Genomic DNA, 26,132 nt, shown 5'->3' with positions numbered 1-26,132 from the left:
TCGTCTTTTACTGGCAGCAAGAACTCTCGTGTCAACAACCTCGTCTCTATGTGTGTCACACACCGCTGCCCTTACCGCCATGCAATCAGCGGCGAGACCCAAAGGCAGTCCATGGTTGATTGATATGTAAGGTTTAACGTCCGAAAACCACCATATGATTATGGTAGACGCCATAGTGGATGGCTCCGGAAATTTTTACCACCTGGAGTTCTTTAACGTGCACCCAAATCTGAGCACATGGCCCTACAGCATTTTCGCCTCCATCGAAAACGCAGCCGCCGACGCCGGGATTTGATCCCGTGACCTGCGGGTCTGCAGTGGAGTATACTTTGCAACTAGACCGCCGTGGCGGGACCAAAGGCAGCCCAGCCTCCTTATATACTTCCATTGCAAGAGGGGCCCATGGGGTGGTGGATTGAACCCTCCAACGCATCAAATGAACAGCTCCCCGAAACACGCATAAGTATCTGTGGCCGCATCCCAGCCTCTCCGTACGAACAATTACGATTCAAGAGGGCAAATACTTGGGCAAGTTGTTGGCTCATTATACTGACAACCTGAGCGCAAGAAGGGACAAGGAACTAGGAAGAAACACAGACGAGTGCTGAACTCACAATTCAAGTTTGTTCCTGAAACGGAACAGAATATTGAACGGAAACGGAACAGAAATTGAAGTCTTCAGTAGCACGTTCAGTGCTCATCTGCTCCTTGTCTTTTCTTGTGCTGTTGTCAGTATAATTACGATTTTTTATTGACAAAAAAAAAAGAAATGGCAACAAGGTACTCCTGACACGCGAGATACGACCTGATATACGCTTTATTCCCTTCCGTTAAGCAATCTTAACGGCGTTCATTCTACTCATTCGCGAAATGACCATAATATTAGCGTAAGGATGCGCTGATAAGGTAATAAAAACATTTTACTGTTTATGGCCTTCCCGACGGTGGTACTTATAGAGGACTGCACCATGGCATAAAGTTGTGCGTGAAATCTCGGCAATATTTCACACCGCCGTTGCTATAGCACCACAAATTCGCTTCCTGGGTCCGAACGTACAAGAATCGCAAATGTGCGTGAGGGAGGCGATGCGTTCAAATCTGTGGGAAATTGGCGAGAACTCGAAGTTGAGGCTGCGAGAACGAGCGGCTACGACAACGTCATAGAAGATTGAAGGACCACACGACGCTGAAGGAACTTTGCATGTACCCCTACAATTATAACTCTTTTTTTTCTTGATATGGTATACACCGCTGAGATAACATTTAATTTCAATTGTATTCTTTTTACGTTCCGCATTTTTTCCTGTGCACTTTTGCTACATGCGCAGGGACGTTTGACAGGGCATGTCGAGCGGCCAAGTCCAGACATACGCGAATCAGATAGGTTCTTTTCTTCGCATAGAACATGGTTGCAACGGCGTACAATTTCCTTCTTTGATGGACTCGGTCGCCCGCTCTTCTCCGTGATTCGTGTTTCCAGCATCAAGTGGTACGTTTCGCCTGCGTCACGTGGTCTCGTGATAGGCGCTTCCCGCGTCACTCTCTGTTCTCGTGTTTTACTCGCGGACATTTTTTACGCGCCCATTCCAGAAAACTCGTGCCACTTATCAGTGCAAGGAAAGGGAAGCGCTTTCCGCGGTCATTTTTCTTTATGTTTGTTTTTACGTCTTCTATATAAGCCTCCACTTCTTGCGCCATGGCTATCTAAAGATGCACAACGGCTTCTAAGGTCAGTCCCTCTGTCGCCGAAGCCAAATGTCAGTTCACCGAGACATTGCCGTATAGGTATACGCCCCTCGCTTGAAGCTGTAAACAGTTGCACTGGAAAACCCGTGTACAGCGCAGCATCATGACCATTGTGTCAGGGTAAGAAACCTTGAGCTACGGTTACAACGCTGTTGTTCGGTAATCAAATCGATTTCGTGTACTTACTGTATATGCTATCGTTGTTAATTAGTTCTCATTAACGCCGTAGACTAGTATTGTGGCAGCAGCAAAGTGAAAGTATAATCTTGTCTAAGTATAATCAGATGGAGCACTGAGAGTCCTGATGGCGCACTTCCAGATATGTACAGTCACACACGACTATTGCAAAGTGCATCGTGGAATATTTTATAGCGCAATGGATTAGATGTAGACAGAGAAGGGACACAGCGCTGAACTCTCAACTGAAATTTATTTTAAAAAAAAGGGCATATGTAGGAGACAATGAGTCATCGAAACTGTGGGCATGGGCACATGTTTTACATGTGCCTATGTGTGTTGTGCTGTAACACATGTGCCTATGTGTACAGTTTCGATGAGTCATTGTCTCCTATATATGTCCTTTCTTTTCCCAAATAAATTTCAGTCGAGAGTTCAGCTCTGTGTCCCTACTCTGTCCGTATCTAACTTGTTGAGCTGTAAAATATTCCCCGATGAACATACCCCCACTCGCCCAACTAGCGATTCTGCTTCAGCATATTACAAAGTACTTATGACCTTATACGTGATTCATTCAGCGAGTCGTTTCGTTGGTAAATATTGAGCAATGCCGTACTTGCACGTAGGGCAGGCTAATAAACTCGTCGAAAAAAACATGAAAACTTGGTATCTGTAGAGAAATAAGTGCTGCACACACCTTTTATTCAGTATTAAGAAAACACTACGGGGAAAGTATACGTGCCCTTCATGGGTGCAAGGTGCCCCTGCAGTATTTTTTAAAATGAGGACCTACGTGAGAAAGAGGACCTAAGCTTTACTTTTCTAAATATTCATCCATGGAACGTTTTCTCTCAGTGTAAACGGCACAATATCATGTTTCTTTTTTAATTCCATGGTGTACTTAGAATAAGAATATCTATGACGGTGGCGCCTGACAAAGGGTGCCGGAGAGAGCACTGAGTGCTAGGACGCGCAGGTGTCATTACCAATCACCGCTTCTCGTTTCTCATAGCAGATTGTATAAGTGCGCATGCGTTAACAGAAGCTTTAGCTTGAAAGCGGCACGATTGCAATGAGCTGCTGCGTGGGTTAATAACATCGTCGGCGGGACAAAACAAGGGAAGTCCCGAAGGTTGAACTTATAGGAAAGGGCAATCTTTTACGGGAGTGGATTCCCACTGTTTGCGGCAGAGAGATTTGACCTTCGCGCTCCAGAAAGCAGTGTCTATAGTATTCACGGAAAATTTTAAAACAAAGAGGAGCGAATGTTTTTAAACTGAGCGTCGAGCGAGTTCATAATCCGTTCTAACGACACCTGTCTGTTGTTCGATTGATTGATTGATTGATACGTGGGGTTGAACGTCCCAAAACCACCATATGATTATAAGAGACGCCGTAGTGGAGGGCTTCAGAAATTTTGACCACCTGGGGTTCTTTAACGTGCCCCCAAATCTGTGTACACGGGCCTACAACATTTCCGCCTCCATGGGAAATGCAGCCGCCGCAGCCGGGATTTGATCCCGCGACCTGTGGGTCAGCAGCCGAGTACCTTATATAGACACTATAGACCACCGCGGCGGGGCCCTGTCTGTTGTTCTTCTTTGATGACTGGTGTTCCCATCATCAAACGTAAGTCTCGTTTGAGCCTCGCAGGAGAGGGGCCCACGAACAGCTGCTCGCACTACGGCATAACTTCTGGACAGGGTACTTACTATGCGGCGAGTGCACGGGAATCACTTGCTTGGACAAGATGACGATACGATGCTTTAACTTATGCCTGCGTCGACGACTGTATTAGCCACTCAGGTCACGGGCTGCAATCCCGGCTGCGGTGGCTGCTTTCTCTATGGAGGCGAAAATGCTGTAGGTCCATGGACTCAGATTTGGGTGCACGTTAAAAAAACCCTTTTGGTAGAAATTTCCGGATCCCTCCACTACGGGCGTCTCTCATAATCATATGGTGGTTTTGGGACGTTTACCCCATTACATCAATCGACTATACAACCACTATGGGTCGGCGAAGCAGATGAGACGATATTCGACTTACTTGTGCTTCTCTATTCACGTAATTGTTACGAGCCGAGCTTTTCCAGCTGCAAGCTTAGCGGTGTTCGCGTTTTCATTTAGAGGGCAAGTGAGCCGAAATCATGTGCAGCATGCGCACTTGTAGAGCTATGAATGTTAGGCACTATATATATTTCCCTGGGGCTTCTCACTATAGTTACCACGAATTCGCATTACGGCCCTCCTATTTTCCCTTCCACTGTCTGCTGTAAGGTTATATTTTCTTGAGCCATATATTTATACGACCAACTGCGGAAATACTTCAGCGTGAGGCGCCTAGACAACTTTTGCGCCAGAGTGGACGTTGCAAAGGATCGCAATCAAGACAAATGTTGCAAGCCGCGTTCAGTTATGTAACATGGTTTCAGCCGCTTTGCGAAAGATTAGCTTTGTGTATACGTACATTCCAGCATGCGTGGGCGTTGTGTTTGTACTTTATAATTATTTTTGACTCGAACAGATAGCAGCATCTGCGATGTGCGTTCTCTCCACGCGTCGTCCGAAGGTCGCAGCCTTCACCACCCGCTCACGATGTATAGGTACCTGCTGCAAAGCTGAATCGCACCTGAATGTTTTTTTTTTTTTTGCACTCCTTTATATATGTATATAGCCATTTGCACATTATGTGACCCTCGACATTCGAGCTCGCCCAGGTTGCGTTGTTTCCGACTGGAACTTCAATCAACAGTGAAGTCATATCCGCATTCCACCTATCGACTTTATAGCCAGCAGCCCAAAAACAAGCCCGTAAGATCAGCGAGACAATCTGCTGAGCAAACATCTCGAACATGATTCCCATAATGTAAGTTGAAAAATACAGCAACGCTGGTGTGTATTGTATACCGCAAAAAAAAAAAACGCCCATCTACTCCATGATTTTTTTCTTAATGATGCGCCAGGACACCCAAGCACTGCGTAATACCTTTCATAGAGCTTTTCAATTAAGTTTACATGCCTATACAGCTATTGCAGTACGTCTATGAGCATGCTTTCAGCAGTGAACATGAGTCACAGTAGTCGCAATATATAGTGCGCATTTCTGAAGCAGACAAGCTGCTTTATTTCCTTCCTTGTTTTTGCATACTTAAAACTACACCAAAGAGGGAGTTTCAGCCCCCCCTCCCCCCTGAGAAACGCAGCACTCACTTCTCCGCTTGAGGCGCGAATTGTGGTTGTACTGTTTGTGAATGCGTTGAACTCGCATATGATTCCAGGTATAGTGAACTATATATCTCATGAAAGAAAATAAATAAATGTGTTGTTTCGGGCGAGTTTCTATAGTTGACGGTGATGATTATGTAACTGTAACACTGTAGATGGCTGGGCAAACTGCGGAAGTATTTTTAGGTGTGCATGTCTTTGTTGCAGTTGTTTTCGTTAAGGAGCTAGACATCATGGGCTGGATACCACGCGGTACAAGTCCTCGCTTCATTGAGCACGTGAGCAGCACGCTTTCGTGACAGTTAGCGCCGGTGTGATCTGCATCCACCCGCTCTTTTTCCGGTTCTGTTATTTTTTGTTATTCATGTCGTGGCGCTGAGATAAGACGCCAAGGGGCGACGTGCGAGCAAACAGATAAAAATAAAAGACGGGAAAAAAGGGGCCTCTCGGACTTCCACGCGCCTTTGCTAATCTAGGTGAGGAAATACCACTCGTGAAGCGCGCGCAAAGACTTCCGAACCCTATAGCTTATGGTGCGCGCATGTCTGGAATTTCCCCCGTGTTTGCTCTACATTAGAATGTTGATTGATTGATTGATTGATTTGTGGGGTTTAACGTCCCAAAACCACCATTTGATTATGAGAGACGCCGTAGTGGAGGACTCCGGAAATTTTGACCACCTGGGGTTCTTTAACGTGCACCCAAATCTGAGTACACGGGCCTACAACATTTCCGCCTCCATCGGAAATGCAGCCGCCGCAGCCGGGAATCGAACCCGCGACCTGCGGGTCAGCAGCCGAGTACCTTAGCCACTAGACCACCGCGGCGGGGCACATTAGAATGTTGAGCTGTCAAATAGACCTCAGTATAAACATACACACTAGCTAATGCTTGCATTCGAACATGTGGCGAGGAAGACCCGATGCTTTGACAGCGCTTAGCGAGGTCTTGTCCACCGTTCATGTTGGGGTGTGCGCCGATTTTTCAGCAAATGGATTCGATGGTACAGGTAGTGACAGAGCCGCAACTTCGTCCGAATACCAGATCTTATCAGGGCACCCTTGACAGCAACCGCCTGCTCAGCGACACCTTCATGGTGGAAGACGTGCCCCCTCGGAAAATCAGTCTTAGCTATAAGACACTGCTGGACGATCTACGTCCGCAGCAAGGAAACGTTTCGCTTCTCCACTCGATGGAAAGCCAAGAATTGTTTATTGTTAATCGCACCATTATGCCTACAGATAGCGCAGAAAAGAAATAACTTGCAATAAGTGGAGGCCTTACAACTCCATGGTGTCTTCAGACATGAGAAGAGAGTGGCATGTAATAAGAACGAAAGCAACTGTTTTTGTTGATCTTATTTATTACAACAGTGAATGGTGCCAGATGATGTAACCACCAAGCGAATAGACGGGGACCGCTAGATGACGTTTGTGATTGCCTGATTACTGTTTCCATCTCTTTTTCATGACCACCGTATTCTGTAGCACCGTTTTCCACCTGCATGATCAGCCGTGACGCAAGCTTGTGTAGCCAGTCACGCATGCCATTAAGAGACACTTGCGTTCGTAAATATGAACGTACCGCTTAGGACATGCGTTCTTTGGCAGGAAGTGTACATATATACACGATGTCTGAACACAATAAGACAATAGAAGAGAAAGGATGCGGAAGACAAATATGATGACTGAGTAACCATGCATGTGTTCCAATACTCACCGTAGACGGCTAAATAGACAGCTAAGTGGACGGCGGCCATCTTAAGTGCCATTCCAATTCTGACGTAGCCGGCAAAATAGACAGCTCCTATAAGACCGCATCGTAGACAAATACTATGCAGGCTACTTTGCTGCCTAAACAAGATGGCGGCTCAGCGAATCGCTCAGATAAATCAAATCTCGCCGGAATGGTCGTCTGCACACAAGCAGACGCTTTCCCGAACGTTCAATGTATAAGTAACGTTTATTTGTTTTTGATTTCAACACGAAATAAGCCAGAAAATGCAAATGTTACGTTTGTTTATTTTAGCTTTTTCTTATCGATGTGAGGTGGCGCACCATCGCGTAAAAGCCGTCCAGAAGTGTTTTGATTCTCGGACAGCATGGGCTCGATGCTGTCTTCTGAGCAGTCTACGTAGACTGTCTACGTGCTGTCTAAGAATTGGAACACAGCCCATATAATTGAGTGCAGGAGCTTTACCATTGTGGCTACGAGCGCCAATACAAAATAAAACGGTCCTCACACGAACTTTCCGCAATGTCCGCAATTACGGTACTTTGAACTTCTCGCATTAGGCTTAAGCAATACATAATTATATAATTTCTTGTCCTTCATATTAGCAATAGTATCTGGGGTTTTACGTCTCAACACCACGATATGCTTATAAGCGACGCTGTCGTGGAGGGCTCCGAAAATTTTCGCCAAAGTGCACTGGTGGGCTAGATGATAAGTTTTAATAGCGCGACTGAACTTAGACAAAAAAAACACGCCTACACACACGTACGGCGCTGTATGTTCTCCGTCTACTATTCAAATTAAGAGAAAATTTTGACCACCTGGTGTTCCTTCAGTGCACTGATTTAGCACAATACTCAGACCTCCACTGTTTCACCTTCATCGAAATGCGACCGTTGCGGCCAGGGTGAAACCAGCGACTTCCGGATCAGCAGCCGATCGCCATAACCACTACACCGACCCGTTGGCTTGCCCTCTGCAAGCAGCCATGAGATTGCACAATGCAAGAACTAATAAATCATCATGTCCTGCTAACGGCCAGAAATGACAGCAGACTGCTCATATATCTGACATGCATGTAGCACTCTTGTTATTGCCGCCACACTGAGAGCTCCTCATAGCTTAGACGGTAGTTTGTTTAGTGCTCCTATCACAAGCACTGTGAAATTAGCACTATTCGCGTTAAAGATTGCAGAGTAAATTACGCCCCGCATGAGCTTCTGAGCACGTTGTCACAACACGTCGTTGCTGAAGGACGACGGCTCCGCGAGAAAAGACGCCCTTATCTCATCCCGCTTAGCGCCAGTATAGCTTCGTTGCGACCATGACGTCAGGCGTGTAAGCACTGCTCAGGGAAGGCGGAGAGAGCGCGTGGGGATTGGCCAACGCGCGCATGCGTCTCACTCATTGTTGCGTCGCTGCATGGACCACGTGCAGGAAGCTGGGCGCCTCGCTGATGCACAGCTCGTCCCCGCGACGATGGTCGGCCCGCGTGTGCGGCACTCACGAGGGCGGCCTACACCGCAGCGGTGACGACGAGGGTCACGCCGAGCGCGAGACCAGCACGTACCGCAAGCGCCTCATGACCTTCGACATCGACGACCCGCTGCACAGGGACTTCCTGAAGGCAGTCCAGGACCGGGGCCCCGCAGTCGTTGTAGGTGAGTGTTTTTTTTTCAACGGGTTATGCGGATGGGTTCCCGAGTTGTCTGTGCAACAGATCGAGATACCGGGAACCTCGGTCGGAGACAGAAGGTTATAATCAGGTCAAGAAAATCATTTGGAAGCTACCATGTCTATATATGTACAGTCACGCTCAATACGAGTTGAAATACGCTGGCTGTGGTTAAAGTGGCCCCAAGTCTGAACAACGACCCCGGAAAACGTGACATTGGTTCAGAAAGTACCACTAATCGAGAGAGTTTAATCTAGAAAATTTTCTCTCTGTAGGTGCCAATTTGCAGGGTTGGCACTATTTCGAGTACAGACAGCGTTTTGCAGCTCATATTGGGAGCGAGTGTAATGAACTTTAAACGGGCTTGCACTTGAACTCGTTGCTATTACCTCAAGTAACAGCGTGAACGCGCTCGACAAGGAAAACAGCCCTGCCTTCACGGAGAGAGACTACACGGTTAGTTCTGGAGCGATCATCAAACACTATTACACTATAAAGGGCCCACTTTTCCCCGGCACACACCTCGCAAGCAGCTGACAACGACACGGTGCCTCCTACATGCAGACAAACGCTTTCTCGAATCCGGTCACGTATCATCACTACTACATCGAGTTGTACTCAGACATGTATAGCTTTTGTCATCAGAGAGTGGGTATAATCATGCATATCATGGGCTTGCTTCAGGGTAACATAGCACATTAGAACTTATACATTATACAGAGAGAAATGGCACATCGCACTGCTAATCACAGACCGTGAAATGCAAGTCCTTCGGCAAGCCGAGGATGCCGCCAGAGCACAATGACTCACGGCTTTATCCTATAAAGGAGAGGGAGCCAACCCTTCCAAATATTGCCTCTGAAGATAAAAGTCGTGAGCCTCGGAACAGTAGGTGTAGCGTTAATTCATGCTGGGCAGGTGTATGCACTTTCTTTGCTTATGTACGCAACTCCATTTAGTATTTATGCCGACAACCATGGCTTTTTAATGAGTTTATATACATTTACTATCTAATAATCATGGTAGTACAGTGATAAGAGAGTTACGTTACTGAACGCAATGTGGCTCGCTCAACTGGAAAACGTGGTAGCCGCATTCTACTTGCATGGTGACAATGCGATCGGCTATCACACTCTGGATTAGTGTTAACACGCCAGATCTATCACGTTCGCATACAGGTGTAGTCGGCCTCGACGGTAGTTGTTGCAGCCGCTGCGTTCTTTCGAACGCAGATGATCGGCTGTTGTCGAACGACGAATACCGTCGGGACACTTCGACATGGACACAAAGGTGCTACTCCAACGAACACAACTTCGTTCGTGGAAACGTGGGTTCCAGCGACATTGTTCGTTCAGCGACAGCCTTCAAGCCTCCATATTGCTCTGTGAACTTCTGTATTGTTCAATTTCGGACGCTTAACTAATTACTAACTAACAAATCATGCGTGGTAATAGGCGCATTTGCCGCCAAGAGAAACTTTCATTTCATGCCGGCTAAACAGGCCATGAAATCAAAATATTTTGATCTTAAAGGTAGACGCAGCTTTGTGGTAAGTACGAAGTTATAGTGATTTGGAGGTTGTTAGGCGCTGGGTTTCTCGAGTTCAAGGACTTGGACAACGTGGATACTAGCAGATTTCTGGCGCCGAAGAAAAGGTACGACATAACACGTGAACTGCAGCATTCCGGAACCCTCCGCTAAACAAAGGCCGTTGTTGCCAATCGGCGGGGAAGAGACTCCTTTCGCCTGTATGCTGGCTTATATCCAGGGTCATCGTTTACGCTCTCTTATATAGCTGTTACAGAAGGGAACACGTAAGAAGGCAACTGGCGCCCTTACTGTCATCAAACTGTAGCTTCAGCCAATCACAGACATCCAAGCTTGTTTCCTAAACAGAGCAGTGCCGAGTTCCAGAAACGTCAGGCATGTGCGTCCTATGTGAACGTCTCTGCCCTGTGCACGGCCTTTCTATCAGTTGTTTCCATGGCAAGCCTAGATAACTCGCCGTCAAAGAGCGAGCAAGCGACCGGCGCAATCTTGGACTCCACCGACCGCTGTGGAGGCAGACATGTGTATACTTAATTTTTGTCACGCAAATGTCTGAGCCAGCTAGGTGATTAGGGGGATTGTCTCGTGATGACACATTTTCCGCCTACACGTGAAACGACCCAAGTGTCGCAAACGTACGCGTGCCTTTGTAAAAAAAAAAAATAAGAGAGAGAGAGAGAGAAGCACTGCAGGTCTTATATAATCAAAATTGTCTTTAGTACCTGCGATAAAACGCCAGGCATCGTGTTCGCGCTGTAACACTGCGAACGCTGTCGGTGCAAAAGGGAGATACGGAGTTATGCAAGTCTGAGCAAGATATAAGGATGTACATGTGACGAATTGGAGAGTATGAACGACCCTTCATTGTATGGAGCGGAAAGGTAGTGAGCGCACCTGTTTAGTTCCCTGTGGTGCTCGGACGGTACTTTGTAAAGCGGAGGAGCTGCACAATTATCAAAATCTATCGTTGTGCCTACGAGGCCATGCGGCTGTCTTAGGCGCAGGAAATGTTTCTTGTATTCTTTTCATAATAAGAAACGTTTCTTATAATTTGAGCATTCACTACGCCCCTTGTTGGGACTCCGGGTCCTGCCGGTCTCGTTTTCGGTAGCTGGCCCCGTCGCAGGATCCATCGTCCAACAATTCAGCGAGAAGAAGCGCCCGAACGAACAACAGAGATTTATTTACATGTGGAGAAGTGGTCAACTGACCCAAAGAGAGAAGAGTGCGTGTGATACAAAACGTCTTCGGCATTTTATAGCGCCACGTTGTTGACACTGGGCGCCTTGTCCGCATCGTCAGCCAATATGGTGTCGCCGGCACCTCGGCCACGAGGGAGGGGAAAACACCTCTCACAACACAAGGAGTGGCCCAACCCAACACGAGGTCCATATATGGTCCCGGCGCCCCAAAATGTTACCAAATATGGTCACGAACGCACAGCAGACCCCGTAGCTCTCCCGGCGAGGAGGAACCCGAATGGGGAGGTGGGGGTGGACGACACCGTCAGGTCAAGAACCGGTTCTCCCCCAAACACTTCCTCCTTGGCTCCCCAGGGCCGGTCGTAACAGTCTCTCGCGCGGGGGGGTGAAGATCTCGATGGGCTGAGGTTTGCAGCCACTGTCCGGAGAGATCAGCGCCGGCAGTCGGTTTGGTGACGACCGTCTTTGATGAAGTAGAGGGCAACACCTGCTTCATTGAGGGCCCAACAGACATCACATACGCACATGAAAACACAACTACTCAGCCGGTGAGCGCCGGACAATTCCGCCAAACTCCACCAGGCAATTTTCCCCTTTAACTGATATTAAAGGAAATACACAATTTATTCAAAATGTTACTCACACTTTAAGGTGACACAAAACAACAACACTGGAAGCACACCGAACCCGAAACCCTGGATAGCCGTGTCTTCAACGTTTTCAAACAAGTACACCTAAAAGAGTAATAAAACAATCACTAGCTCTTGTCTAGGTCAGGAAAAAAAATGCCAGAGTTCTCGAGACATCCTCTCGCGTCAGGGGCATCGACTTAAGCCATCAGCGTTGCCATGGAGTACACCCTTTTTGTAGCGTATTTCAAACGTATATTGTTGCAAAACGAGGCTCCAACGCAGCAGGCGGCCGTTCTTAGAGGACATGGTCTGTAGCCAGGTGAGAGGACAGTGGTCCACTTCCACAATGAACTTGCTTCCGGCTTTTGTTACGGTGTTCACGTCTGGTCTATCCTGAACCCAGAACCTCACCTTTTCTGGTAACCTTTGATAGAATTGTTCCAGACCGATACACTCGAGCACCTTGTCATGATTCCCATACGCCTTTGCCTCTTTGAGCCACTCCCCCATGTTGGCCATTAACTTGTAAGCAAACTCCGGGTATGAATCATTGCTCTCTTTTACGGCGTTGCGAAATTTTTGTCTGAAACCTTCCGCTGACAACCTGTATTTCTTGAGAAGGCTCGACTTTACCTCACTGTATACTCGTCAGCCTCCTCTTTCGTGAGGCGCGCGATTACTTCTGAGGCCTCCCCCGGAAGTAGGGACAACAAGCGTTGAGGCCACGTATCCTGGCTGAAACCTTGCCTTTCTCAAAGTTGACGAGAAACAGCCCAATGTCCTCCCCTAGCTTGTACGATCTCATTAGGTCCGTCATTTTGAACCTGACCCGCTCTGCGGTACCGGATGCCTCGCTGCCCCCTGCTCTACTATTATGGCTAATCTCTAGCTCGAGGCGCCTCATTTCAAGCTCGTGCTTTCGCATCATATCTGCCTCGGCTTCTGCCGCTTTCCTTTCGGCCTCCGCCGCCTTTTCTTCGGCCTCGGCCGCGGCCGCCTTTCGTTCGGCCTCTGCCGCTTGCCTCTCCTGAATCTCCTCGACACATTCTGACAGCTCGTCATCCTCCGCCCCCAATGCGAGAATCGCCTCTATCAGCTCTGGCTTTCTTTGAGAGTCCGACACCTCCAGATTCAACTCCCTTGCAAGAAGCAACAACATGGACTTTCGCAGGGATTTCAGATTCATGGCTGCCTCCAGTACCGTTGTCTCTGTTCCACAAAGATTCCTGTCCTGCAACTAATTAACCTTGACGGCAACGACAGCTCTAGATACCTGCCTTGCCTCAAGTTTTCCGTTAACTTAGTCTACAAATAAAGCTTCAAAAGCTCTTACACGGAATCCGGCCCTGTCACTGTTAACCTTGACGCCACTGACAGAAAGAGCTTAACCAAGCTATCACACAATTTCTGCCTGACGCAAGTTACCTGTTAACCCAATGACCAAGACAGCCCCTCTCTACCAGCTTTTACTTAACACATAGAGTAAATGCCTGGTAAAATTTAACAGAGAAAGCCGGCACTCACCCAGTTCGCAGTCATGTCTCCGGCGTCGTGCCTCTCAGAAGTGCCGTTCGATTCCCTCTGGAAGTCGATGAGCTCGTGTCCTCCTTCTCCTGTCGTCCCGTTGTTGAACTTCGGGCTCACTCCGTCCAGTGGTCGCTTTCGGGGTTATCAGCATCCCGCCGCTGCCATCCAGTTGTTGGGACTCCGGGTCCTGCCGGTCTCGTTTTCGGTAGCTGGCCCCGTCGCAGGATCCATCGTCCAACAATTCAGCGAGAAGAAGCGCCCGAACGAACAACAGAGATTTATTTACATGTGGAGAAGTGGTCAACTGACCCAAAGAGAGAAGAGTGCGTGTGATACAAAACGTCTTCGGCATTTTATAGCGCCACGTTGTTGACACTGGGCGCCTTGTCCGCATCGTCAGCCAATACGGTGTCGCCGGCACCTCGGCCACGAGGGAGGGGAAAACACCTCTCACAACACAAGGAGTGGCCCAACCCAACACGAGGTCCATATATGGTCCCGGCGCCCCAAAATGTTACCAAATATGGTCACGAACGCACAGCAGACCCCGTAGCTCTCCCGGCGAGGAGGAACCCGAATGGGGAGGTGGGGGTGGACGACACCGTCAGGTCAAGAACCGGTTCTCCCCCAAACACTTCCTGCTTGGCTCACCAGGGCCGGTCGTAACACCCTCGAATGTTCTTGATGAAGCGTATGAACATATGTAAGACTTCACCATTACCAACCTTACCATTAAATTCCCAATAGCATGCAATAACTTTTATAATATTTAGGCAGAAATAACCTGTATTTAGTCCCTTCAATCTATAAGTAATTTTCTGCTTCTCTGAATAAACTGATTGAATGAATTAAATAGCAACGTCTGTAGAGTCGGCAAGAAGAAGCACGCGGGGGGGGGGGGGGGGGGGGTCATGCAGTATAGATCACGTTGGCTACGGGATACGAAAGAGGATTTGACCTCGACCACAATGCGTTGACGTTTTGCCGAAGAACTCGTTGTGCAAGTTCCTCCATGACGCCCATAAGTGTCACAAATTGCCCTTTACGCGCGCGAATGAGTAAAGAAAGACAATAGGAGTATTGCTGAAACAGTGGCAGACAGGGCCATTGCGAGCACGTCTGAGGATGTGCTCCTTCCGGAAAACGAGCGCCGTACTGTGTGTGTATACAGTGCGCGACCACACAGCCTGCTGTTCGGACTTTCATCACAACCTAATATCACCACGGCGTTTGCTCCGCACAATGACATTCAACACCGTTGCTGTAGACTTCCCGACAGGCTCTTCGATTTCCCGACGTTGCAGGTGAAGTGCCTTTCCTTAAAGCTCTGACAACGCTTATGCACGTGATATGAAAATGATAGTCTAACTGCGCTCGTGTTTTCGTCAGACATGGCAGACAAACTGCGACTATAACATCATTTAACGCTACTATGAGTTAAAGGTGCCAGGGTTTCAATCAAATACAGCAAGTAGGGTACGCATTTTGGCTGGTTCATTCATGGTTACGAACAGAAAAACAACGCTGAAAAGACAGGACGAATTATGGTCGGTGGTCATGTGTCCTTCATTCTTCCTGTCTTTTTAATGCGAAGCAATTTTTTGCGTACTGTAAGCACTTTGAACGTCTATATGCGTATCTATCTATCTATCTATCTATCTATCTATCTATCTATCTATCTATCTATCTATCTATCTATCTATCTATCTATCCGCTTACGTCTCGGTGCTGTTATAAGCCCCTTAACTCCTGGTAAAAAAAATGAATATGTGGGCGGATAAATGATTTGACGAATACTACTCCCTGGTCATATGTCATGAATAATGTAACAATGCCGTCACGTACGTTGTCCAACACCATCCGTACCTGAGGGCAGTTGGTGTCTCATGTAGATGGGAATGTGCCACAGTTGTTTGATAGTTTATGTCTACTGAGGGACGGCGAGTACACACAGAATAACTTTTGCGCTTGATCATTAAGAAAAGGCGGACATTGGCAGCGTTGACCGGACAAATGCAAAGAATGAATGCCATTGTCCCAGCAGGAATCGAACCCTATCATTCTGCGTGCCAATCAAGTATTCTACAACAGAGCCACGGCAGGTCTATAGGAGCTACCTTTTAAATAGACCCTAATGTTCGTTAAACGCCAATTGTGGTTACAGTTCTGGCTTTCCACTTTCATGAACATTACGTAAGTACTCATATGATACAGCCTCCACGTGGAGTTAACATCAATTGCAGTCAGGTGTAATCCGCTTAAATTTATTTATGTAGCAGTGTCCAGGGCTGCTATCCTCGCGGGCAGTAGCGATTTATATCAGCTTACCGCTTCTGGTGTTGCTAACATCCATGTTGCTGTTGGCATCGTTACGCAACTGTAAATAACTGGTGATATAAAACACCTTCGGATGCTTAATGTATTTGTCTTTGCGTGTCTTTGTGCATGTCTTTAGTGCAACTTCGTAAAGTTTCACTCAATAATAAATTGCAACACAGTCAGCTTGCATGCGCACGTTTCGCATAACATCGATTCCCAAGGTAAGCGGGATCTGCCGAATTTTTTTAGTCTTGTTTATCGGCTCGTAATAATTGGAATTTTTGCAGCTCCGAAATGTTTTATATATTCTAAGAATGGCTTTCTCACTTCTAAATCATCATCAGCATGACTACGCCTACTACAGGGCAAATGTCTCTCGTACGCCAATCAGCCTGGTCTTGTGCTTTCTGCTACTACATTATCCCTGTGCGCTTTTTAATCTCATCGGCCCACCTTACGTTCTGCCTCCCCTTCGTGCGTTTGCCTTCTCTATGAATTAAGTCAGTTCCCCGAATGACCATCGGTTATCCTGCCTACGTGCTACATGCCCGGCCCATGTCCATTTCTTCTTCTCAATTTCGACTATGATATCCTTAACCCCAGTTTGTTCCCTGACCCACTCTGCCCTCCTCCCGTCTATTAAAGTTAGACCTACCACTTTCCTTTCCATCACTTGTTGTGTCGTTCTCAATTGAAGCTGAATCCTCCTTGTAATTAAACCTCGAGGTTTCTGCTTTGTATGTAAGTACCGGCAAGATGCAGCTGTTATATACCTTCCTTTTCAGGGTTAGTGACAGACTACCATTCAAGATTTGAGAATGCCTGCCGAATTTGATCCACCCTATCCTTATTCTTCTAGTTCTTTCACTCTCATGGTTCGGCTCCGCCGTTACTACCTGCTCTAAGTATCCTTTACAACTTCCAGCCTCTCTGCGCCTATCTTGAAGCACTGTTTTCTCCCAAGGTTGTTGTAAATTGCTTTCGTTCTCTGCAGATTAATTTTAAGACCTACTCTTCTGCTTTACGTCTGGAATTCACTCATCTTAAGCTGTAACTTGTCCCCTGAGTTACTCATCAAGGCACTGTGATCGGTGAATCACAGGTTATTAAAACTTCCCAGTATAGTCTTATCCCTAACTCTTCCCAGTCTAGGGCCCTGAACACCTCCTGTAAACACGCGGTGAATAGCATTGGACAGATCGTGTCTCCCTGCCTTACACCTTTCTTGATTAGAATTCGGTCGCTCTCTTTATGCAGAGCTATGGTGGCTGTAGATCAGCTGTAGATTTCTTCCAGTATGTTTATGTAGGGTTCTTTAGTTACCTGATTCTGTAGTGTCTACATTACTACTGATGTCTCGACTGAGTCAAACGCCTTCTCGTAATCTATGATGGGCTATGTATAGGAGTTGATTGTATTCCGCACATTTATCTATTACCTGATTGATAGTATAAATGTGGTCTAGTGTGGAATAGTCTGTACTAAATTCCGCTTGGTCCTTTGGTTGAATGAAATCTAATGTCGTCTTAATTCTATTAGCGATTACTTTTGCATATAGTTTGTGAAAAATGGACTGTAAGCTGATTGGCTTGTAATTTTTTAAGGCCTTGGCGCCTCCTTTCTCATGGACTAAAATGATGTTGGCGTTCTTCGAAGATTCGGGTGCCCTTTCTGTCAAGAGACACTTAGTATATAAGCTGGCCAGTTTTTCTAACACAACTTTTCCGCCATCTTTCAGCGGGACCATTGTTACCTTATCCTCACCAGCGGCTTTGCCTTTTTACGTTCCTTCAATGCCTTTTCTTGTTTCTCTTGTCGGTACTGGTAGGATGTAGAACTGCTCTGGGCTATGATTGCTTCTTACAATATTATCCCGGTTGTTCGGCTTCTGCACTTCTGAATCACTTCTAAATAAACGTGAGTAAATAAAATGGCATGGCTACAACTCGTCGCACTTCCGTCATTTGACAACAGAATGTTTCCCCGGGAAAGCAAAGTTTTCGCCATACAACATCCGCTGTAATTTCTCCTAGCTTTTCGGTGTAATGCTGAATTGTTTCTTTGGATTCTTTTTATGTTCTTGGAACAACTGGAAATACCGTATGCAAATCATGCGGCAGAAACGCGCGGGACACTTACAGCTTGAAAGACGTTCAAGCAACCGCACAGCGTCTCAACTTTAACAAGTGAGCCCCACGACTCTTCGTATACAACTCATTCAACATACCAACAAAATCGCCCCTTATCGAAGCCCCACTTGAATTCGTGGATATATTTTAGCAGTGTAGTTTCCTGGATCAGTTGATGCACGATGAGAAAGTGAAAGGTTCCAGTGCATTGAAACGCGATCACAACAATAGCACTAGTCTTGTAGTGTGTTTCTCTTCTTTTTGTGCTCACGTTTTAACGTGCCCGTACCTTTCACTTTGACTGCCTGCATATACTACGGGTATAAGCACGTTGACATCGTAGCCAAAGGGGAGGAGGGTGTAGGCGAGGTCAAACCCCCTAATGAAAATTTTCAATTTTGCTTGCGTAGACGCATACACAAACGCACGCACGAACATACCGTAAGTATGGTTAAGTATGGTAAAAAAAGTCACGCCATATCCACGAAGTGAGTGATGATGAGTGGGTGAAGAAGTTGGATTGTTTGGTGTTACCGTAAATTCCCCGTGACAGTGACCACTCGAGCATGCAAACGTGTGTGAGTGACAGTGGTGTAGGGTAATGTACAACGTTATTGGTCATAAGTGGTATGTTGTGTTGAGTTGGAAATTTCGTTTTGCCTTCATAGTATTACTGATTCGTGGTATCGTATCTAGTCTGGAGTTGGCAAAGACGAAATCTGCGCACGTTCCCCCAGTGGTTTTTGGTTGTTTGCAGTCATGTATACGAAATGTATCGTCGAGCATATCGCGACGTCATCTACTGCACAAGCCAGTCGTTGTCCGTGATCATCATAGTCATCAACGTCTTCGTCATCGTCATGACATACAGTGGGTACCGTGTATGTGCTGTGCCGCCATGGCAGGAAGATAACGTGTGGTCTAGAACGGCCGCTTGTCGTTATTCGTCATCGTCATCGAGGGACGACGGCAAACATGGCTCGACCCTAAGGAGCTTCGCCCCTAGAGAAAAAAAAAAAACTGGCTACGCCCCAACACGTTGACAAAGTGAAAGGCTCAAGCGAAAATTCTGTTAAGGTTGAATGCGAGTGGCCCACTTGGATCTATATAGTTGTACGTTAAAGAACACCGCAGATGGTACAAATTTTTGGAGCTTTCCATACGGTGAACCTCAATCATAGCACGCGGTTTTGGAACACAAAACCTCAACTATTATTTTTATTCAACAATAAAGATTCGTTTGTAAATTAAGGAGTGCATTTCATTGATGAATAAAACGGCTTTTAGTCCTATTTTGGAATAGAGTACAAATTTAATAAATCACCTCAGGAGGTTCTGGAGCCACTCACTCACACCAACGGCATGTGCTTCGTAAGTGAATGCAGCTACGGCTAAGCTGGCATGACGCCATGGAGTGCACGTGCTGCTATCTTGCACAGACCGCCTCAGATAAAAGCGGCACGTACTACGTATTCGTGGGCACATCACTGCAGCGGTTGTGGCATCCGGCATTTGAGTCAGCAGTCGTTGCTCTGACGTTGGCTGGCTGCTCGCCGTTTTGCCCTCTTCCTTGTGTCGTCGGGCAGGAGTGTGGTATGAAAGGAGGCAGGGCAAGATCGTTTCGCGCCTCAGGTACCTTTCGTTCGATGGCTTGACGACACAAAAAAAGACGAGGACTGAGGGAGGCACGACGACCCTCTGTCCTTGTCTTTTCTGTGCGGTCAAGTTGTCGAACAGTAAGCATCAACTATAAGTAGACTCAGGCTATCCGAAGAACCTTCGTCATCTCAGTATTCTATGAAGCTAACAATATTTATTTAAAGGTATTGTGGGGTAACGTCGCGTGTGTAGTCTGTTTTTTTCCCTGCCATTCAGTATGTGGTTTCCTGCTGGGAGTGGCTGAGGCAGATTTCTTGAACGGCAGGTGCTTGCTATCGCACAGGGCAAACCGTCTGTGGGATTCGACGGTGCCTGTTTTTCCCCGTTCACACGCGTCCTATGCAATGGAACGTGGATTTAGCATTCCGGGGCGAACTTCTTGTGTTTAGAACGAATGTTCGACGCTTTAGAGCACGGTGGGCTCTACTATGGGAGAGCAATAATCTGTCCTAGTTGCCTGAATACTAATTTCAATGACTTATCTACGTGACGTTGGGCTACACAGCGCCTCACAGAGTGCGTAGGGCTCTGAGAAAATTGTTATGGTGCTGAACGCATGATATTAGGCGCGTGACCAACCTATAGTTTCAACCTCTGCATCGAAATTTGGGCAGTCAGTTTCATAACAGAGTTTTATCGTGGATGTGCTCTATTGAATGAGCTCGCAGTTTTTTACCACCCATGGCAGCTTCAGAAGTTCGTGCGGTGCGCAGGTTCAAGTCGGTATGTTTATATACTGCAGCCTAGTTATGATCGTGAGCCTAGAGGTACTTCTATGCAACTGTTTCTATGGTGAAAAGCGAATGAATGCGAGACAGTTGGTACTATAGTTCACTATAATTGATCTATAGCGCTAGTCATAAGTGCATCTTGTCCGTGTCAACCTCGTGCAGTTTTCATGTGTTTCTGTCGTACACATCATTGTTGTCGGGTTTCGTCGTTTTGGAGGGAGAAAGTAACATGAGCGTCGTAACTGCCTCACGTTTCCTCGCACGACTGAACTGTCCCGCGAACGAGGGATAGGAGAGGAAGGAATGAAGATAGAAAAACAAAAGACGTCCATATACTTCACTTCCTCTGCATGATCCCCTCTCGCAATAAAAACTACGCACTATGTATGTAGTGCGTCTTGTAGCCGACTGTTCCCAGAAATCTGATTGGTTAGTGGATAGTCATTTGTACAGCAGAGCCGCCTGTAGATTTCACCAACATCGGCAGGATCTGCTGCGCTATAAAAAAATGTACTGACGTTGGCGTCTGTAGGCTCGAAATAAGCTCGTAAACTCCACAAGATAAGATAAGCCCAATGTTTGTAAACAGAGGACCCACTCCACCACATGCTGGTACGCAGTCACAGTCATGCGACTTACGTCCTAGCTCGACTGTGAAGCTCTCTGAAAGGTGTTCGCACATCGCTGCATGCCCACCGAGGTTGAGAAATTCGTGGCATCTAGTCTCCTGCGCTCTTTAAATTGTCATTTCTGCTATTTCATTCAACTGCTTTAACGGGAATTTCGAACATGCCTCCTGTGACCATGTCGCAACAAAGTGAGCCATAACAATAATTACCTGAGATATGATGCACGGAAACGTGAGTTGCTTCTGAAAAATTTTAAGGCTCTTTCCACGAGCTAGACGTTAGCAACATGTTTACGTCCAAGTAAAAACACGCAACTACCGACCTTTGCCGTAAGGACAACTTACAAAATTGATAGATGAAGATAAGAAAGATGCTTGTTTGACGGAGTAGGACACGGATGAAGAGAGTAAAAAGACTCTGACAAGTAGACTGATTTATCGAAGTACAGGTAGATTCAAAAGAATCTCCAGAATTTACAGAGAATCTGTAAAATGTTATATGATCCTATGACCACGACTTTCATAACGTATGTTCTTTCTTCCCCTTTTGCGTTGTGGTGTAAAACTCACGAATTAGTTTTAACTTTTTTTATTCGAAAATCACAATTGTCTACAATAAGTGACAACTTGACTTCATTGAAAATGTTCCTCTTGTGCTCTTGTACTATGAGGTCTTACCGGTGGCCTTCCGGAACAATTCTATTGGAGGATACCCTGTCAAGCTGCACATATTCTGGGATGGTGGCCCGTCTTTAGCACCCTCGTTCTATTAAAGACACCTGCCTAAAGCTTCCCCCGAACGCTGTGTGGCAAATTAAATTCCACAGCAATGGAAGATCAGCTGTATATAGAGGACTTTGTTGACTAGGCATGACTCTATGGACGTGGTGCCTCTGCAACACGAAGCCACTTGTTAATTACTCTAATCTCTCTCTCTCTCTCTTTCTCTCTCTTCCCTGGCCATGATTGTCATCAACACATTTCGAGAAAAGTTGCACGATATCGTATTTCAGCGCCAGGGGCGGCGCCAGTGCGGATGGGCATGCGCCCACTTAAAATTTTCGCCTGCTCCCCTAATAATAGACATATTCATAACGCAACACAACACTTCTTGACCTCCTTGTTCCGTCGAAACGACTCACTTGTTGTGGCTAAGGCCACTTCAACATCAGTCATTTAATGCTGTACACCATGTTAATTTTATATTTCTTTATATTAGGTTGCTACAATATTTGTTGAATATTATAGCAACTTGCGACCTCATGCGCACTTGTGTTTCTGTGTGCGCAGAAGTTAACATGTATCAATAGGGGATGGGGAGCTCAAGCCTCTTCATAATTTTTCTACTTGCACGTGCAAAACACACGACCGCGTACAAACATGCACACGTACATCTCATTTCCCACTGTAATCGGTATTGACTGTGTCCTTGTTTGGCGTGTCTGTGTTTCACACACGAGCTGCAGTGCTTTTCATTCAGAGATGCTTGGAATGCCGCGATAGAGCGCAGCTGTGAATATGCCGAGCGATGGAGATGTCTCTGAATAAGAGGGAGATAATGTAGGACGCCATTGCACGCTTTGTACTCGTTGGCATATCCACTCCCGCATTGGTCGTAGGAGGCAGCTGCATTCATAGCTAATAATCACTTATAAACGTATAGTGAGCGCTCGGAACGGACGTTGGTGGAAGCTGAGGCCAAGGGCTGCACTGCCCCCCAGATAGAAGACCGCGAAGTTGGCGACACATCACGTCATCATTCCTGAAGGCATGGTATAAAGGGCCTGTAAACAAACTCTTTCTTAGTTTGTTAGCCGCGTTGACAGCATTCAGCCGTAACAGTCAAAGTTATTCGTTTATTGTTTATTTTCATTGCGGTAACTGTCACTTCCATGTGTTGTTTCCTGGGAAAATGAACTCTCTCTCTCCCCAAGTTTATCTGCAGTTTCGCTACGGTTGTGTCGGAACAAAATCGAGTAAGTCAGTTGGACGCATTGGAACATCACTGAGCTATTTAATATATTTACGGGTGCTTTCATAAATATGCCCAACACTCCTAAAAAGTAAGAAAAATAGAATGTCTGCTCCCTGCCCTCGCAGTTAGATTTTCCGTGATGGAAGACACCTTAATATGCCTAAAGACGTCAGTTATGGCAGTTATCGGGTAAACTGAATTGATTAACTTTTCAATTAGCGGAGACAGCAAGCCAGATGAAATGGGAGCCCTTCAATTCATTGCTGATTTGAGACTTCCGAAAAGCGGACGCAAAGTGATGAAATACGAACAATTTCAAAGTAGGAACGCGGACGAGCGTCATTTCCATACTTTCCCGAGACTTCCAATATGAGCGGCAGTCGCGTGAAACATGGATGACTTCGCTTCGTGAATGTGCGTACTGGGCTAGCTATTATAGAAAGCGAGGAGCACGTGGATAAACAAAACGCAGAACACGCTAACGTCGTTGCCATGACAGTGACGTCACTGTGTTCGTCAGCTCGTTGCGCTTATCTGCGCTTCGCTTTCGGTTTCGACGGTGAACTTGATCGAATTTAATCACTCTGCAAGAATAAGCAAGGATGACATTTCGAAAACGTCAAAGCGGCAATGTGTTGTACGTGTGAAAGGCTCCCACCTCCCATTTAACTTGACCACATGTATCGGCTAATTAAAAAGTTGATTAATTTATTTTTTTAGGAACACTTTTCTGTGGTCATGCTGCGATGTCTACTGCCACGTAAAAAGTAACCGTGAAGGCACCGAGGAAATGTGGCATTGTCCTAACCCTTTACGATTTTCGGATACGTTTCTTGAAACAACCTTATAATAACACGTGTGGGCAAACAAGTTACCGCGCATGGCCCATCAGCCACATCTCTCTCTGAGCTAACACTTCCAGGTCCGTACATCCATCCATCCATCCATCCATCCATCCATCCATCCATCCATCCATGCATCCATTCGTCCGCCCGAACACACACACATGCATACATACATACATACATACATACATACATACATACATACATACATACATACAACCATACATACATACATACATACATACATACATACATACATACATACAACCATACATACATACATACATACATACATACATACATACATACATACATACATACATACATACATACATACATGCATACATACATACATACATACATACATACATACATACATACATACATACATACATACATACATACATACATACATACATACATACAAAAAGTGTGCTTATTTGTTTAGGTAGCTGCTTGGTAAAGTTGCGCCCTTGATACACTTAAAGATGTGAGAAGAAAACCGGCGTAGTGTCTCGAGATGTCTGTCACTCTCGCAAAACAAAAATGGCGCGTGGATACATTATTATGAAATATATAAGTATGCTGATTATTTCGCAAGGCAATTAAATGTGCAGTTCAGATCTTTCCGGCTGCAAGATTCGAGGAGTTGTAATCGTATGGAATGTGGAAAGGCTGCGGAGGTTTTCAGGTTTCTACATGTCTGTTGTGCGATCGCCCACGCCATAGCTCGCCCCTCTATCCCCACTCCTCCCTTCCACACTCACTTTAGGCTTACCACTGCGTTTGAGTAAGTTCTTTCATCTCGCACTCTGCATAATTAGGTTTCACTTAAAACTCCCGCTCACAGGCGCCCTTTCAGCATTACGTTCAGCCGCTCTCAAAGGGAACATCTGAATTTTATGTTATTGCTGTGTCCATATATTATATAGAAAAATTCGGGGCATCACCCGGTGACCTGATTCCATACCAAGACGTTGAAGTTAATTACCATACGTGCACAACGTACAATTAAAAAAACGAAAAAAACACGAAGAGATGTGGACGAGCAGGAAACTCGTTCACGCAATGATAACAGTCTTCTTTTCATATTGCTATTGGTACGATTGTACTCGGCGCTTACTACAAACCAGAATTATCATCGCTTGCAGGGGAGTAGCCCTCCTTGACTGGAGGCTGTGAGTGAGTGTAACGAATGACATTTAAAGCGTTCGGTCGGTCCATATCGCATGCTTGTCGCAGGCGTAGATCACCAGCCATAAGTGCCATAAGCAGCGCCCTCACCTAATTCACAGCCCCTTGTACTGGTAACAGGCGTTAACCGGGGTCGAGATTATATATGTCGGCTTTAAACGGGGGCGAATTGATGTAGTCTAGATGCATTGTTGAAGACAAAGGTGCCTCAAACACAAGATATGCAAAAGAGCGTTATTGCCTCTCAGCCTGAGAACCTAAAGCTTTCTATTGAAAATTGTGAACCCTCAATGCCTTTTGCGATCTGCACAGTCAGCTGCAAAGATAGAGGGGCTGCTCACTAAGGAAGTTTAAATTTAGAACGGCGACGGAGCTCGTGTCTTCTAGCCTTGTGACACAGGGAGTATGTCATGAACGTTTTCGCTGTCCTTATGTGTGATGGACACAAGCGGCAACGAAAGTGGCGGACTCCGTCGCCCCCGAAATCAGCTGTTGTGAGCTCATAACACCATGAACCGTAAAATCAAAAAGCACGCCGACTTGCAATAGATGAAACATGTTATTGAACAAACCAGTTCAGGTGACCACTGGTCTTCATCCCGTTTCAACACGGATAACGGCGATAAAGATTACCATCATCATAGTCGTCGTCACGTGACATCTGCAGCTGGCCCACCTACCCAATAGAACATGTCTTGCGTGGTGTGTGATGCGAGCTCGTGGCACGTGCACATATCGTAATGATGATGATCATGTTGACGACGAAGCAAATGAAAGCAAATCCGAACAGTTCTCGATACTGAAGTATTGTATAAACATCCTTACACAAGAGCTTCGAGCATGGCAAGAATAGAGGCCAACGAAGCACACACATTTAAATAAACGAGTGGCCCGTAGAGTCGCATCATGTCGCCAAGAAAACTTCATGCTGCCGGTAGCCCACGGAGTAAGAGCGAAAATTCCGAGACCACTTTCCCGTCAGTCAGAAGCAACATACCATATCTTCAGCAGAACGTATACTATCCACGAACATTTTTTCTTATCACGCAAAACTTACCACTGATAAATGTGGCTTTGTACAATCAGAATCAAGATGGGAACCGACAGATGGAAAACACTTAGTGGGATAATCAGGGTGAACAGTGGAGGTGCCTCAGACAGGCTGGCCGACGTTTCGATAGAAGGA

The 26,132-nt window shown here is 46.3% G+C and overlaps 1 protein-coding gene across 2 annotated transcripts in view; it reads left to right on the top strand.

Annotated features, from left to right (window-relative positions):
• Window positions 1-1,724: 1,724 nt before the first annotated feature.
• LOC119178581 (potassium/sodium hyperpolarization-activated cyclic nucleotide-gated channel 2-like) overlaps window positions 1,725-26,132 on the top strand; it is a 41,096-nt gene continuing 16,688 nt past the window's right edge. For both annotated transcript variants that reach the window (XM_075887622.1, XM_075887611.1), the window contains exons 1-2: window positions 1,725-1,866; window positions 8,320-8,543. In XM_075887622.1, coding sequence (XP_075743737.1) covers window positions 1,850-1,866; window positions 8,320-8,543 — 241 coding nt within the window. In that variant the 5' untranslated portion in view covers window positions 1,725-1,849. The remainder of the gene's footprint in view (window positions 1,867-8,319; window positions 8,544-26,132) is intronic.

The sequence above is a fragment of the Rhipicephalus microplus genome, chromosome 1, assembly GCF_043290135.1.
Source record: "Rhipicephalus microplus isolate Deutch F79 chromosome 1, USDA_Rmic, whole genome shotgun sequence".
Classification (NCBI taxonomy): Eukaryota; Metazoa; Arthropoda; class Arachnida; order Ixodida; family Ixodidae; genus Rhipicephalus; species Rhipicephalus microplus.
This window is presented reverse-complemented; position numbering and strand designations above follow the sequence as displayed.